General features: G+C 39.9%; 1 protein-coding gene across 3 annotated transcripts in view; it reads right to left on the minus strand.

Annotated features, from left to right (window-relative positions):
* Positions 1-15,638, minus strand: part of NFX1 (nuclear transcription factor, X-box binding 1) — a 68,967-nt gene that overhangs the window by 52,211 nt on the left and 1,118 nt on the right. For all 3 annotated transcript variants that reach the window (XR_011902851.1, XM_072329348.1, XM_072329349.1), the window contains exons 2-4: positions 5,100-6,146; positions 3,226-3,387; positions 457-534 (exon numbers count right to left, since the gene is read on the minus strand). Coding sequence is in view for 2 of the 3 variants with exons in the window: in XM_072329348.1 (XP_072185449.1) it covers positions 457-534; positions 3,226-3,387; positions 5,100-6,146 (1,287 nt within the window). In the remaining variant the exon portion in view is untranslated. The remainder of the gene's footprint in view (positions 1-456; positions 535-3,225; positions 3,388-5,099; positions 6,147-15,638) is intronic.

Here is a 15,638-nt window from a genome sequence, read left to right on the forward strand (position 1 = left end):
TTTTCTATTGAATCTGCATGTGTCTGATCAACATAAATGACAGACTTGCTAAATAAATATTAAAAGTTCACACAGTCGATCTGAATTCTTATAGTAACATCAGTTACATGCTTAAACTGTATTCTAGTGTGTTGTGTCACAGAAATAAGACATAACACAAGTTATTGCAGACCTACAGAAGGAAAGCTTTCAGGCTAGTAGCCCAAATCTAGTAGGCATTTTTATATAACTATATGATTCTTCTTTAGTTTGGATCTTTTAAGAACCAGACACAGGCATGATTCCTAGTGTAGCAGCCTTCCAATTTCGACAGTATTAAACAAAGTTAAATTTCAAGGATGTAGGCAAAGATGCAACATTATCAGAATTAAATAAATAAATTAATTAAATAATAAGTAAAAACAACGAATCAAAAGAACACAAGTTGTTCTTTGCAAAAGCAATCAAGAAACTCACCACAGAAACAAGTGTAAGTTTTAGGAACTTGCGTAGAAGCATTCTGACATGCTGGACACCTCCAACCACTGTTACTGTCTGAAGATAAAAAAGATGAAAAGCATATAAAGTAATTAAGAGATCTAACTTATGAATCTATAAGAGCTATAAAGCAGGTTAAAGAAAAACCAAAACTATTTTTGAGAGTAAGAGTTGAAAAAGCAGGTTAATAAAAATTCATATAATATCACAGCAGCAGTACTTCATTTGAGCTGAGAAGACTCCTACTTTACAAAGAAGCAAGAACAACTTTTTAAAATTCTATTTTTCCTATTTATATATACTGTTATAAGAAGAAAAATCTACTTTACAGAATATAGACAGTCACCTCATGTTAGGACTTGGTACGTCCTACAGAAGACCGGTTTAGTATCGCTTCATAACATGAGTAAATTAGGGTCATATAAATCAGAATAATCTGCTTTATTTAAATAGTCACTATACCTAGCTATTAACAAGGACACTACTTCTTTAAGTTGGTATATTATATTAAATACTTTATTACATTTAATAGAACACACTTCTGTGTTTCAGGAGTATGCTGTTTGGCAGTAATGAGTAATGTCAGCATAAGGAAAGAAACATTCATGAAAATACAAACTGCAGTGTAAAGACATTCATAAAGATGCTTATCGAATTCTGTCATATCTGGCTAGGAAGATATGTAGGTCATTATGACAATAATGTCTCTTGTATGGGAGATAACTATAGGCCATCCAGCCTCACGTCTGTCCCTGGAAAGGTGATGGAACAGCTTGTGCTGGATGCCATCTACAGACAACTGGAAAAAAAGAAGGTTATCAGGAGTAGTCAGCATGGGTTCACCAAGGGAAGGTCATGCTCAACCAACCTGGTAGCCTTCTATGATGTTGCCACTGGCTGGATGGATGGGGGGAGAGTGGTGGATGTAGTCTACCCTGATTTCAGCAAGGCATTTGATACTGTCCCCCATGACACCCTTATAACAAAGCTGAGGAAGTATGGGATAGATAAGTGGACAGTGAGGTGGGTTGAGAACTGGCTGGCAGAGCACAGAGGGTCGTCATTGGCAATGCAGAGTCCAGTTGGAGACCTGTAACTAGCGGTGTTCCCCAGGGGTCGCCGCTGGGTCTGGACTTGTTCAACATCTTCATCAATAACCTTGATGAGGGGACAGTCAGCAAGTTTGATGATACGAAGTTGGGAGGATTGGCTGACACACCTGAAGGCTGTGCTGCCATTCAGCGAGACCTGGACAGGCTGGAGAGCTGGGCAGTAAGAAATCAGATGAAGTTTAACAAAAGCAAGCGTAGAGTCTTGCACCTGGGGAGGAATAATTGCATGCACCAGTACAGGTTGGGGGATGACAGAAACTGGAGCATAGGAAGTTCTACACAAATGTGTGCAAGAACTTCTTTATGGTGAGGGTGACAGAGCACTGGAACAGGCTGCCCATGGGGGTTGTGGAGTCTCCTTCTCTGGAGATATTCAAGACCTGCCTGGATGCCAAACTGTGCGACCTGGTGTAGGGAACCTGCTTTGGCAGGGGGGTTGGACTTAATGATCTCTGGAAGTCCCTTCCAACCCCACGATTCTGTGACTGTGAAACATTCAATTGCTTCAAAAACACCGAGGAAAGAACACTCAATATTGATCTCTGTGAAATAAAGATTCTCACTAAGCCAGACACGCAATGGAGCAGCTCTGAAGTTTAGTGCTGAGATTAGATGACCCATCCTAGCATTCCTTCTTGGCTCTGCACATTTAAGATAAATCTCCACCAGAAAAACATCAGTTTTCTTACAAAAATAAATAAATAAATAATGCTGTTGAGTTAGGTAGATGATTGTCTTATTTTTCTTATGATACAGAATAATTACTGCTGGAATTCTGTTGAATTCATCAACATTATATAAAGCTTGAAAAGTAGAATCTATATTGAAATATTCTACTGTAAAGAAACTACACTGAAGCAAAATTGTTAGTCACAAAATCAAGTAAAATTCTTAATTCTGACAGCATAGCATCAATCCTTACAGTAGCTACAGAATCTGTTCTACTGATACAGTATCTTTAACTTCTATTTGTGAATACCTCAAGGTCTCTCACACACAGGATCCAGTACCATACATACTTCACAAATTCTTGTGAAAACAGCAAATTGCTAAACCATAAGGTTACTTAAAACACTGTTAATATTCAAAGCACCCAAAGTAGCTATCTTGTCAAACAAGGAAAACCTCCTTTGCACAGCTACTGCTCTGATCAAGCATTAAGCCGGTTCGGAGAGCTGTACTGGCTGCAAAGATTAGGGAAAACAAGCCAGAAGACTTGGGTCATTTCCCTATATTACTTTAGTGACAGTTTTGAGGTGTGCTTCTTATTTGAGAACAGAACTAAGGAGTGATTATATAAAATCAGGCAACTAATGCTTTAAGTACTGCTTTTGTTTGAATAAGAGAATGGGATTTCTTTGTGTGTAGGAAAACAGACAGTTTTGCATCTTGATGCACTGATTTCATTGAATCCAAACCTAGAAATCAGTTTTAGTCAGAATACTAGAAAGAAAATAGCCAAGAGGACTATATGAAGCATGCAAAGAACCCTGGAAAACATTTCTGATTTAAAACTTGGTTTCTGTTTACTAGTTACCTTGATCAGAAAGCATTTAGAATTCATTTTACATATAGAAAACATATTTTACTATTATACAGATTTGAGAGAAAAATGTGTATACATCAGAACACCTACCTTCAGCTTGAGAAGCTGGTGATCTCGCCCATTTCTTAATACAATTCAGGTGGAATACGTGGTAGCAATTCTGACAGCTCCACACAGGTGCTACTATTCGGACAACCTCACAACATACCATACATTCATACTTCTCTGTTGTCAGCTGCTCAATTAAAGACCCTGCAAATAAAACATATCACTTGCAAACAAAGCTTAACAAAGCTTCAGTTATGTAAGAAATAAAGTTCCAAGACTTTATGTAACTTTTAACATAACTTCTTTTTCCTTTGTGACTTTAAGTAAAGTAGTAGCTTACTTCTAGAAGATACTAGATACACATTTTTCAAACTTTAGAGCAGTGAAAGGGAGTGTGAGACTCCCATAACATCGGTAATTCTTGGCGATGAATGGCAATTGTTGTGATCTTACAAAAAAAATTATAGTTCTAAACTTGCAAGAAGCATTTTACTCACCTTATACAGAAAGTCTAGTTTCATGTAAAGTTTACAACAAAAATCTTGAAGCTTATTAACTAACTACAGAAGTCTCAAAATTAAATTTAATTATCATCCTCTCTGGAAGACTACACAACTAATACTAGAAGACAGAAACATTCATAAATTGCCCACAGAGATTATGGCTGTCCTTTAAACAGCTAGAAAGACTGTCCCTAACAACGGTGGCAGTATACAGTTGTTTCCAAAAGAGCTCACAACTAAGGCAAGCAAAGAAATGCTGCAACTGTGGAAAGATCCTTAAACTTCCTGTAAAAAAAACACTACCTTTTTCAGGTTATAACATAACATGTTTCTCATTTAAGAATAATTCCGGGAGAAAGACTGAGACATCTTTCATTTAATGATTCAAGTAGATCATCAGGCTCCTGCATATTTTTAACATTACAAAGGATCAAGGAAACTTCTGATTTTTGAGCATCTCTCAAGAGATGAGAGCCTCTTACTGGAGTCAACTTACACTTCCTGATTATGCTATTACTTTCTAAGCTCTGAAAGAAAAGAGATGCTGAGAAGCAAAATCACAAGATTCAACAGCTTAGTTAAGGTAGCAAAAATTAGTCTATGCATCTCTATCATTCTAATCAGCAGAAGATCAGGTTGAGATGCTTTGCAACAATGAATTAAATATACATTTCAACATTTGTTCAACAGGAAAAGGACACAAACCTCTCTTCTTCGTTACTGCATCTGAAATAGGAACCCATGCATACACCAGGACTTTCTCAATGCACTCATAAGTTTGTCTAAGAGCATGACCAGGGAACTTGGGCGAAACAAAAACCAGACTGTGGCATTGAAGAAACTCAAATGGTTTACATTTCATCTTTTATGTTCCTAACCATTTGAGCTGACACAAAATCCAACCAGGGAGCAAAAAGCTAAGAGTGCACTTTCCATTATCAAATGCAATCAAAATAGTCAGATGTATTCTCTATTTCTAATTAATTTTTCATACTACCATTAAAAAAAATATAGCAAGAAAAAAGTTACAAACAGAACACAGTTGTCCTGAGATGCTCCTGCTCTTACATAAAACAGGAGACGAATTATGTAAAAGTGAATTTCACAACTACTGCTCTTCTCAAGACTCAATGTTCAGAACCCTTCCATGTACATTTTTTTTGTCTTTAAACGTGATGCCTGATGGGCCATCACTTGCAGTCTGGGAGTAGAAAAATATTTAATAACATACATGTTCTTCTCTACTAAACTTACAAACCACCCGCCTAATCAGAAATCCCACATTTACCCAAATACTAATACTAAGCTCATGTGAAATAATAAGCAGCATCAACTAGTCAAATTTGATGACAGATTAAACTACTTAAGACTGAATCTTTAATACTTGAGTACAAGATAATTTATAAAGGTTACCTGTATGAGTTTCTTTGTTTTTTGGTATATCACTTTGCTTTTTCCAGTACTGGGTCCAGCTGAAATTAAGGGAAGGTACTTGATCCCCCTTTAGCAAGAACTTTCTTCCATTACATCTGGTGGACTCAAGCAATTCATTTCTGATCTCACTGGTCACATTCTCATCATTTTTGTGATCAGAGAATTCTTTCTTCCTCTCATTTTTGTCTTTTGGAGTATAAGCAAAAGATGACTTCTTACCCACTTTTGTATTTTTGCTATGGTGAGAATCATGTTTCTTCTGATAATCTTTCTCTATCAGGGGTTTATTCCACATAGGCTTTCGGGGATATCTTTTGTGTACATAATTGTAGCCTTTCTGCTCATCCCCACTACCAATTGGTGCCTCACTGAATGCCTTTCCAGCAGAAGATTCCGAAGAGTCTGACTGAGTCAAATCCAAAGATGGAACATTTTCAAAAAGCTCTACTTTCTGTTTAGAGCTCATTCTTTTTTCTCGCTCATGTACTTGCTTTCCCTTCTCCCTGAAACCTCTTCCAGATGCATGTATGAGGTGTGTTTTCTTTGGCTTCGCTCCTCTGCTATCTGCATTAGCTACTTCCCTGTCACTCTCCGAGGAGATAAATTCATTGTATCCTTTAATAGGCGCTCTTCTTCCAGGTAGCTTTGCAGCATCTGAAATTCCAGGACATGCAGCTGCTTCTGTAGTGCTTTGTCTTACCTTACTTTTAGTACATGTGGTATCATTCCTTGATCTGTGCCACCTCTGACTTTGAAAGCTGCGATTCCTTGAACTTCTACTGGTACCAAAATACTGGTGAAAGTCTTCAGAATTCCCATACCGACTTTCTGGATTATAAACATCATAATGCTTTGTGGAAGAGCTTCCATAATCTGTAACTTTTTCAGGCAGACTAGGACATAATAAACTTCTTCTACTCTGATTCCTACTACATTCTTTCCTATCTTTCTTCATCCAATTGATATCTGTAGGTAGTCTTTCTGTTGAAATGGAATCATCGGCATCAGGGTTCACATTCAACGCACCTAAAAAGTACAAATAATAAAGGCAGAAGAAGACTTAAAAAATAAACATCCCTTAAAAATAAGATTACCATACAGGCCGAGGCCTAAACAATTCCACACTAGAAAGGACAATTACTAATAAGTTTTAGAAACTATAGCTGAGATATACAGATTCTCTTGTCTTCAAACAAAGATAGCAATGACCTACAAAATAGTAGAGTTCAAGAGTCCTGGTCAAGTCCAGTAAAATTGCTACTTTCAACGTCCTGAAGGTGGATGTTGATCTACTCAGAATTCAGACCTGTCAAATAAAGGGGTCTAGGAAGACTGGACACCCCTCCAGAAGTAAGTCTTAAAGTCTTAAAGTCTCTCTCTGACTTTAAGATGGCTGTCTCCATCTAAATTATGACAAGCCTAGAAAAGCTGGAAGCCCAAAGCTTGGACAGGTTGCGAAATGAAGTCAAGCCATTTATGGAATAAGAAGGAAAATTTGTGCCACAACTGAAAACACTAAAACTGTGAGTCATTTTTCATTTTTGGTACATCTGACTACTTGCTTAATCAACGTGTGTTTCAAGGTGAAACTCATCTGTGCTATGTTTCAAACCATAACAATACTAGAATTAAACTGTGGCAAGATAAAGTTGAGACAAATAACTGCATGCATTTTTATGTGCTGGCTAAACATAATCCTGCGAAGGCTGTAAAAAATCATCAATTTCATAACATATTTGCTGCCCTATTTTAATTTGACATAAACTGAACAAAATACTTTGTCATGTCTCTTTAATAGACTTTTTTAAGACCTATCTTAACAGAGAAAAATACCCCTCACTTAACAATCATGCCTTATTCATGCCATCTCTTTTTTGGTAGTAAAAATATTTGTGAATGTTCTTATGGATTAAACACAGGACAAGTAAAATGCCATCAAAAATCTCTGATGAACAAGTTTGAGAACTGACTAAGAACTGCAACTACTTCCACTGAACCAAACCTATTCAGTTTTCACAGAAACGGGTCATAAATCCCACTTGTTTTAAGTTTTTGTTGCTCTGTTTTTAATGTGTTTTTATGAGAACATTAAATTAAATACATGTTACACATGTATTTCAGGGCATTCTTGGATCTGAGAGGCAAGGTGTCTCAGAAGCAGAGGCAAGCAAGCACACAATCAAGGCAGCACAGAGGATTATGAGTTTTATTTGGCACACACACAGGCATTCACTTTAGATAACCCCAGTAAGTGGCAAGCAGAACTCCCTAAGCAAGAGCAATATGAACCCTAGTAAGGTAAAACAGAAGCTCCCTAAGCAAGCACATTATTATTTACCTTGAGAGACATGAAACACCAGTAAGTGAAGGAACATGCTGGCAGTGGATTCAATAGGTAGTGTCAGCAGGGCATCCCCTGCTTCAAATCGTACTTTTCCTCACTCAATCACCACAACTTCCCTCCTGATTTATCCTCTCCAGGGTCTGCAGGGGTTTTTTTTGTGTGCTTTTCCAACCCCCCCTACCCCCATCTTGCATGCTGCATCCTCATGTCCAGCACACGATACGGAACCCAAGTGAAACACCTGCTTTTAAACAAGTTCTTGCAAAACAAGATAAACTAGCAAGGTCAGCTCCCTACAAAACAAAATAAATGGCTGTAGCTGCAAACATCACTTCCCTTAAAACTGTCAGAATACTTAGCTCCATCATCAGGATCATTCTTCCGTCATGGACCTAAAGGTCCCTGACATACATGCATTAACTATACCACATATTTCATAATCAGCAATTCCTGCAGACTCAGTATTGCCCAGGCAAGCCAAAAATTGGACAGCCACATACTGACACAACAAAAATGAACCACTCTTCTAAAGGAGAGGACTTCTTTTGTCGTTTTTATGCACCAAACAATGAGACCTATGTTAGAAATCCAGTCAAGATCAATTGTGATCCACATCCTCCACTCAAAGGGTCTTCTTAGCAACGGAAAGGCCAAAGGCAATCTTGTCTTCGGTGAATCTAAGGACAGCAAGTAGGGTGAAAAGCAAAATAGTGGCTCTGGACTTTAGGACAGCAGATTTCAACTTCTTCAAGGATCTGCTTGTAAGAGTCCTGTGGAATAAAGCCCTGAAAATAAGTCCAAGAAAGCTCAGGGACATTCAGGAATCAGGGCCTCTAAGATCAAGGTAAGTCCAGAAATGCCAGGCAGATCGCATAGCTGTACAAGGTGCTCACAAAAAGGAAGTATAAGGAAGATGGAAGTGAGGACAGGCAACCCTTGGAAGGAGCACAGATAAACTGCCCAAACATTCAGGGATGAAGTTAGGAAACTTAAGTGATCCAAAGTGCAATCAAATCTCATCAGAATGAGAAGACAACAAGAAGGGCTTCCATAAGTACACAGGTGTTAACAGGAAGGCTAGAGAAAATGCATACCTACCTCTGAACAACAGGAAAAGACCTATTACACAGGACAGAAAAAAGGCTGAGGTACTGAAAGCCTTGACCTTGGTCTTTACTACAAAGACTTGCTTTCTGGAATCCCTGCTCCTTGAGACAAGACAGAGAAACTGCAGCAAGGAACCCATGCTCAAGGGAAGCAGATAAAGGCAGGAAATACTTAAACAGGCAAGATGTATACTTCCATGGGCCCTGACTGAATGCACACAAAAGTGCTGAATGAGCTCCCTGATGTCACTGTGAAGCCACTCTCATTAATCCTTGATTAATCACAGTAATTTGGAGAAGTGCCAGGAGACTAGAGGGAAAACAAACATCACTATCATCTTCAAGAAGAGGGACACAAAACTATATGCCACAACCCTATAATGCAATTGAAAGCACAGCAATAATAGAAGAGTAGCAAACTCCTAGGTTGCAGCAAATAAATATAAGCCCAAATGCAGCAGCCGTGGACACAGAAACAAGGGAAAAATGCTGCTTACCCTTGGAAAGCCTCAGGTAGGCAGGGATCTCCAACGAGATACCTTTGCCTCCACTGCCAAACCTTATATGAGATCTGAGAAGGCTCTACCCCTTCCAGTCACTCAGCTACGTTGTATGCACATGAGCTCCCCTGGGTTGGCTCTGCCTTCCCACCAGGTGCTCAATCACTGTTTCAGACCCTGACTTAGAATTTCTGCTATACTGGCTGCTCAGCCTCTCCCCAGTTCCTGGGAAGATGATGCAAGAGCTGATCCTGGAAAAGATTTCCAAGCACAGGAAAGACAAGCAAAGCATCAGGAATACTTACCACAGATTCATCATGGGGAAGTCATGCCTGACCAACCTGATTAGCTTCTATGATGAAATGACTGGCCTGGCAATTGAGGGAAGAGCAGAATATACCATCTTATATAAGGCCTGTCATTCACAGAACCCTTACAGACAAGCTGCTGATGTTTGTACTGGATGGGCAAACAGTGAGAAGTATTGAAAACTGCCTGAAAGGACAGGCAAACAGGGTGGTGATCAGCGGCAGAGTCTATCTAGAGATCACAAACAAGGAGTGTACTCCAGGGGTAAGGATTGTGTCCAGTTCAGATCCTATGATGGAGCTGGTGACACAGAACTGGGAATAGTTGACTGAATAGCTGATATGCCACCGGGTCACACTATTACACAGAGGGACCTCAATAGGCTGAAGAAACAGGCTGACAGGAATTTCAAGTAATTTCACAAGGGGAAGCAAGAGGTTTTGCATCTCCGAAGGGAACAACCCCAGGCACTAAGGCATACAAAGGGCCAACCAGCAGGAAAGTAGCTTTGCAGAAAGAGACTTGGGGGTCCTGATGGATGCCAAGTTGGGCATGAGTCAGCGGTGTGCTTTTTCCCCTATGAAATCTAACAGTATTCTGGGCTGTAGTAGGCAAATTACTACCAGCAGGTGGACAGCAGTGACCCTTCCCCTTTTACTTTGCACTGATTAGGCCATGCCTGGAATACTGTTTTCAGTTCTGGGATCCCTAGTAGAAGAGGGACTTGAACATACCAGAGAGTCCAGCCAAAGACCATGAAGATGATGAATGGTCTGGAGTACCGTCCACCTTTGAGAGAGCTCAGACACTTGAGCTCAAGTTAGAGCTCATCAGTGTAGCCCTGAAGGGTGGGTGTAACAAGGACAGAGATAAGCTCTATTAAATGGTACTGTAGAAATAACAAGAGGCAATTGAGCACAGACACAGGACATCATGTCTGAACATTAGCAAACATTTCTCTACTGCATGGGTGCTCTTAAAAGCATCTCCCAAATAATATATAAGTTTGAAGAAACAGATGGGAAACCAGGAGCCAGATACTTAGATGCACCTCTAAAAATATGAGTAATATAAAAAGATGATGTGTTATCCATGAATAGAAATCTTATTCTTACTGCCAGCTTTTAAGTTATTTTAATAATTGCATGTAAGTGGTAAATTCTATCAAGTACAACTGATCTCGCTCTGTCATGACCAGAAACAGCAGTATACACACACATACAATAATCAATAACTAACAATGACTCAAATATCTTCTGATATACTTACATACACATCCACAGAAGTTCCATGAAAAAAAGAAATACCCAGAGCTAATAGTCCATACAATAATCCAAGTTTCATACTTTCAGCAAGCTAAAGTAAACTGAAGAAACATTACACAAGGTGATTTAATGCATCTTGCAGATGCTGTATTAAGTAGATGATCATGAATAAACATGCAAAACAAAAAGCTATATACAAGTAATCCTGTCAGAAAAAAAAGCAAAACCAAAAACCTAATGGCCAAAAGATTCTAGGTTTCAGAGGTGGTACTTCTCTTCCTAAATTCAGTTATACCTCCTGGATAGCAAAGAGAGGAAAAAAAAAAACCAAACCAAACCAAAACAAACCAAACCAAAAAAAAAAAAAAAAAACAAAAAAAAAAACACACAGATTTCCCTTCTGATGTTTCAGGTAAACACAAAATTGAAACTAAACATACTACTCTGATTAGTACCAGTCTTTCTGATCATTGACTAGACAAGCACTCGTAATTTCCAAGCGACATGATAATGCAGACAATGAACTCCTCCTGTGCTATCAGGTCACTGCTCTGTGGGTTTGGCTTATAGAGGCTCCTCAAAGGACACAGCAGAGGTAAAATAGAAAAGGATATCAGGGTCTGGGGTAAAGCTGTATTAATAGCAGTAGGAAGCTGTACATCTGTTTGTACTGTCATCCACTAAGATCTCCAAAGTTTTGAGGTGAGCAAAGAAGAAATGACCATTACAGAATGTCAAGGATTGGAAGGGACCTCAAAAGATCACCTAGTCCAACCCCCCTGCCAGAGCAGGAACATCTGGATTAGGTCACACAGGAATGCATCCAGGTGGGTTTTGAATGTCTCTAGAGAAGGAGACCCCACAACCTCTCTGGGCAGCCTGGTCCAGCGTTTTGTTATCCTCACTGCAAAGAAGTTTTTTTCCTCATATTTATTTGGAACATCCTGCGTTCCAGCTTGCACCCATTAACCCTTGTCCTGTCATTGAATGTCACTGAGATAGGCCTGACTCCATCCTCATGACACTCACACTTTACATACTTATAAACAGTAATAATGTCAACCCTCAGTCTCCTCCAAGCTAAACAGACCCACCTGCCTCAGCCTCTCTTCATAAGGGAGATGCTCCACTCCCCTAATCATCTTTGTGGCTCTGTGCTGGATTCTCTCAAGAAGTTCCCTGTCCTTCTTGAACTGAAGGGCCCAGAACTGGAACCATATTTCAGATGTGGTCTCACCAGGGCAGAGTAGAGGGGGAGGAGAACCTCTCTCGACCTACTAACCACATCCCTCCTAATACACCCCAGTGTGCCACTGTCCTTTTTGGCCACAAGGGCATGGTGCTCGCTCATGGCCATCCTGCTGTCCACCAGGACCCCCAGATCCCTTTCCCTTACGCTGCTCTCCAACAGCTCAATCCCCAACCTATACTGGTACATGAGGTTACAGATGCATGACTCTACACTTGCCCTTGATATGTTTTACATTTACATTACATTCTCCCTGTCCAACTCTCCAGCCTCTCTAGGCCTCACTGGATGGCAGCACAGCCTTCTGGCACATCAGACACTCCTCCCAGTTTTGTGTCATCAGCAAACTTGCTGATAGTGTACTCTATTCCTTCATTTGAATCATTGATGAATACACTGAATAGCACTGCTCCCAGTACTGACCTCTGTGCGGGACTCTACTAGACACAGGCCACCAACTAGATTCTGTCCCACTGACCATAACTCCCTGTCTTCTTTCCTTCAGCCAGTTCACCTCATTACCCAATCGTCTAGACCACATTTCCTCAGTTTAGCTGTAAAGATGCTTTTGGGAGACAACATCAAATGCTTTACTGAAATCAAGACAGACCACATCCACTGCTTTACCATCATCTATCCACCTGGTTACTTCTTCATAAAAGGCTATCAGGTTGGTTAAGCATGACTTCCCCCTGGTGAAGATAGGCTGACTGTCCCTAACAACCTTTTTATCCTTAAAATGCCTAGAGACAGTACCAAGGATAAGTTGTTCCATCACATTTCCAGGGATGAAGGTGAGGCTAACTGTCTATAGTTACTGAATACCGAATTTAATCTAAAGACAGAAAATATAATAGAAGTAGAAATTTTCAAAGATCCTCCCAACGCTTAAATATGTTAGCACACAACTAGAACACTCTGCTTACTAATATTGTGCTCATATGTATTGGTTTCAAGCAAGATATATTCCTTCCATAATTACTCATTATTGTATTGACTGAACACCATCGTCCTCAACTGCGGTCAAGTGTACTAGCACTATCTGTAAGTGGAGACAAACAGCCTTGAAGAAAAGTATCTACCACAAAATTCAGCAGCCAATTCAGCAATTACTAGTCATTTCAAATTCTGCTTATATCCTCACTCCCAGAAGTCCAAGTAAACTAAACACATCTATCCTGAAATTAAAACAATTAGAATTCTGAAAGAATAATTATATCTAAAGACAATGACAATACAGAGTGTTTATACATTTACTTGTTTCAGATCTGCACGTATCCAGATACAAAATCTCCAGTCTGATCAGCTGAACTCAATGTACATGCAATAAAGAAAACAGTCCATGCAGATTTTATAGCACCTGTATTACACTGCAGCAGGAAAACAAAATAAAACCCACCACAAATAGCACATTATGGAAATTCTCAGGCTTTCCAATTTGTGAGGAAGAGGTTTAACGCCCCCAGAACAGTCACCTTAATATTTTCTGTCTTCTTGGGGCATTTTATGTAACAGTATTCACCTACAGCATGCTATAATTTCAAGAGAAGGAGCAGATTGACAGACAGTTGAATTTCTTCTTCAGTAGCAGTTACATTGTTTCAGGCTTAAAGAATCAAGAAAGGCAATCCATTTTCATACAAAATGAACTGCCTGTCCAAAACTCACTGTTCATTCCAATTGTGATAGGTGGCCAGCAGGGAGATGGAGGTGATTGTCCCCCTCTACACAGATCTTGTGAGGACTCATCTGCAGTACTGCATCCAGGTCTGGGGCCTCCAGCACAAGAAAGATGCAGAGTTCCCAAAACATGTCCAGAGGAGGGCCACTAAGATGATCAGAGGGCTGGAGCACCTCTCCTATGAAGAAGGGTTGAGGGAACTGGGATTGTTTAGCTTGGAGAAGAAAAGGCTCTGGGGAGACCTCATTTTTGGCCTTCCTGTACCTGAAGTGTACAAACTGGAGGGAGAACAGCTACTTACATGAGTGGATAATGACAGGACAACGGGGAATGGTTTTAAACTGAGACAGGGGAGGTGTAGGTTAGATATTAGAAGGAAGTTTTTCACTCAGAGGGTGGTGATGCAGTGAAAAGGGCTGCCCAGAGAGGTTGTGGATATCCCATCCCTGGAGGCATTCAAGGCTAGGCTAGATGTGGCTCTGGGCAGCCTGGTCTGGTGGTTGACAACCCTGCACATGGCAGAGGGGGGTTGAAACTAGATGATCACTGTGGTCCTTCTCAACCCAGGCCATTCTGTGATTTAATAATGAGATATGCTCCCTTCCCACAATTCTTAATAGAAATTTGAGAAAGAATAACACACAAAATATCATTATCATAGAATTACTAAATAGTTGAGGTTGGAAAGAAACTCTCCAGACCATCGACAGCCCAAGCACTCCTCTCAAACTGTCCTATCATGATTCAAGTGTCCCCCCAAGGATATATATTTCACAGCCTCTCTGCAACGTGTTCTAGGGTTTGATAACCCACACATTAAAAAGACTTTTTCTTGTGTTCAGACAAGATTTTACATCAACTTTTACCTGTTACCGCCTAGCCTTTCACTCAATAATACTCAGAAGAATTTGTATCCATATTCTTTACTCCCTCTGTGCAAGCCTTCTCTCCTCCAGACTGAACAGACCCAGCTCTGTCAGACCCTCTTCTTATGAAAATGCTCAAATGCCTTCAACTCCATGGCCCTATGTTGGATGTGAGTCTCCAGTAAACCTTTGCCTTCCTTGTACAGGGAGCTCACAGATGAATGCAGCATTCCAGACACTGCCACATGGGTGCTGAGTAGAGAGAAAGGATCATCTTCCTTGATCTGCTGGCAACATTCTTTCTAAGGTAGTTGGGGTTACTGTTTGTCACCTTCGAAGCAAGTCTTCATTTCTGGCTCGTAGAGACCTCTATAGATAATAAGCTAAGATTCCCCTCTGCAGAGCTGCTTGACAGCCAGCTGGCACCCAAAGTGTGTTTTTGTGTGTTGCTATGTTTTTGTCCAAATTCAATGCATCCACATTTTAAATGGAAGATGACGTTTTGTCCAGTCCATTTGAAGACGACACAGGAGAAATATTAAGTTGGGATGAGAAATACAACCTCAAAAGTCTAACAGTATCTACTACAGGACATTTTTTTCCTACAGGCTAAGTGCATTGAGTTTTCACTTCCTGTTCACCTTTATAATATGTTCAGCACTTTAACGGACCTCCTGATACCTTTATTTTAATACTATGCCGTACGAGAAAACAGAACTAGTTGCCATTGTGAAAGTAAAAGCACTAAGCTACATTCAAAAGCAACAGCAGCTACTCATGGGGAAGAAATCTATAATGACCATTAAATACTATAGCGTCTAATTTGGGATATGCCTTCTAGATGCACAGGGCTGGAAAGATATATAAATGGAATCTATCAAACACTACACTCCAAACCACATCACAGGCTATTTCACTTCCCACAAGGCTGTGGGCCCATTTTCAAAATATCAAAAATGAACTCAGATTATTTTTCCCTCTCCACAGCCCGGGTGCTAAGAACAGAAAAGATTAAAGTTAGTATCTGAAATATAAAGTAATGATATGCTAAATCTGATCTAACTTAAGGGTGCTGCAAAAGCAGAGACTTGTATTCTTTTCTTCATCCCCAGCCATTCAAGTCCAGCACTCTGTACTTGACAAAAATTTCATTAACAGTGAGAGGAGTTAGCTCATCAAGCGAGCCCAAAGCCATACT

This window comes from Excalfactoria chinensis, chromosome 2 (genome assembly GCF_039878825.1).
Source record: "Excalfactoria chinensis isolate bCotChi1 chromosome 2, bCotChi1.hap2, whole genome shotgun sequence".
Classification (NCBI taxonomy): Eukaryota; Metazoa; Chordata; class Aves; order Galliformes; family Phasianidae; genus Excalfactoria; species Excalfactoria chinensis.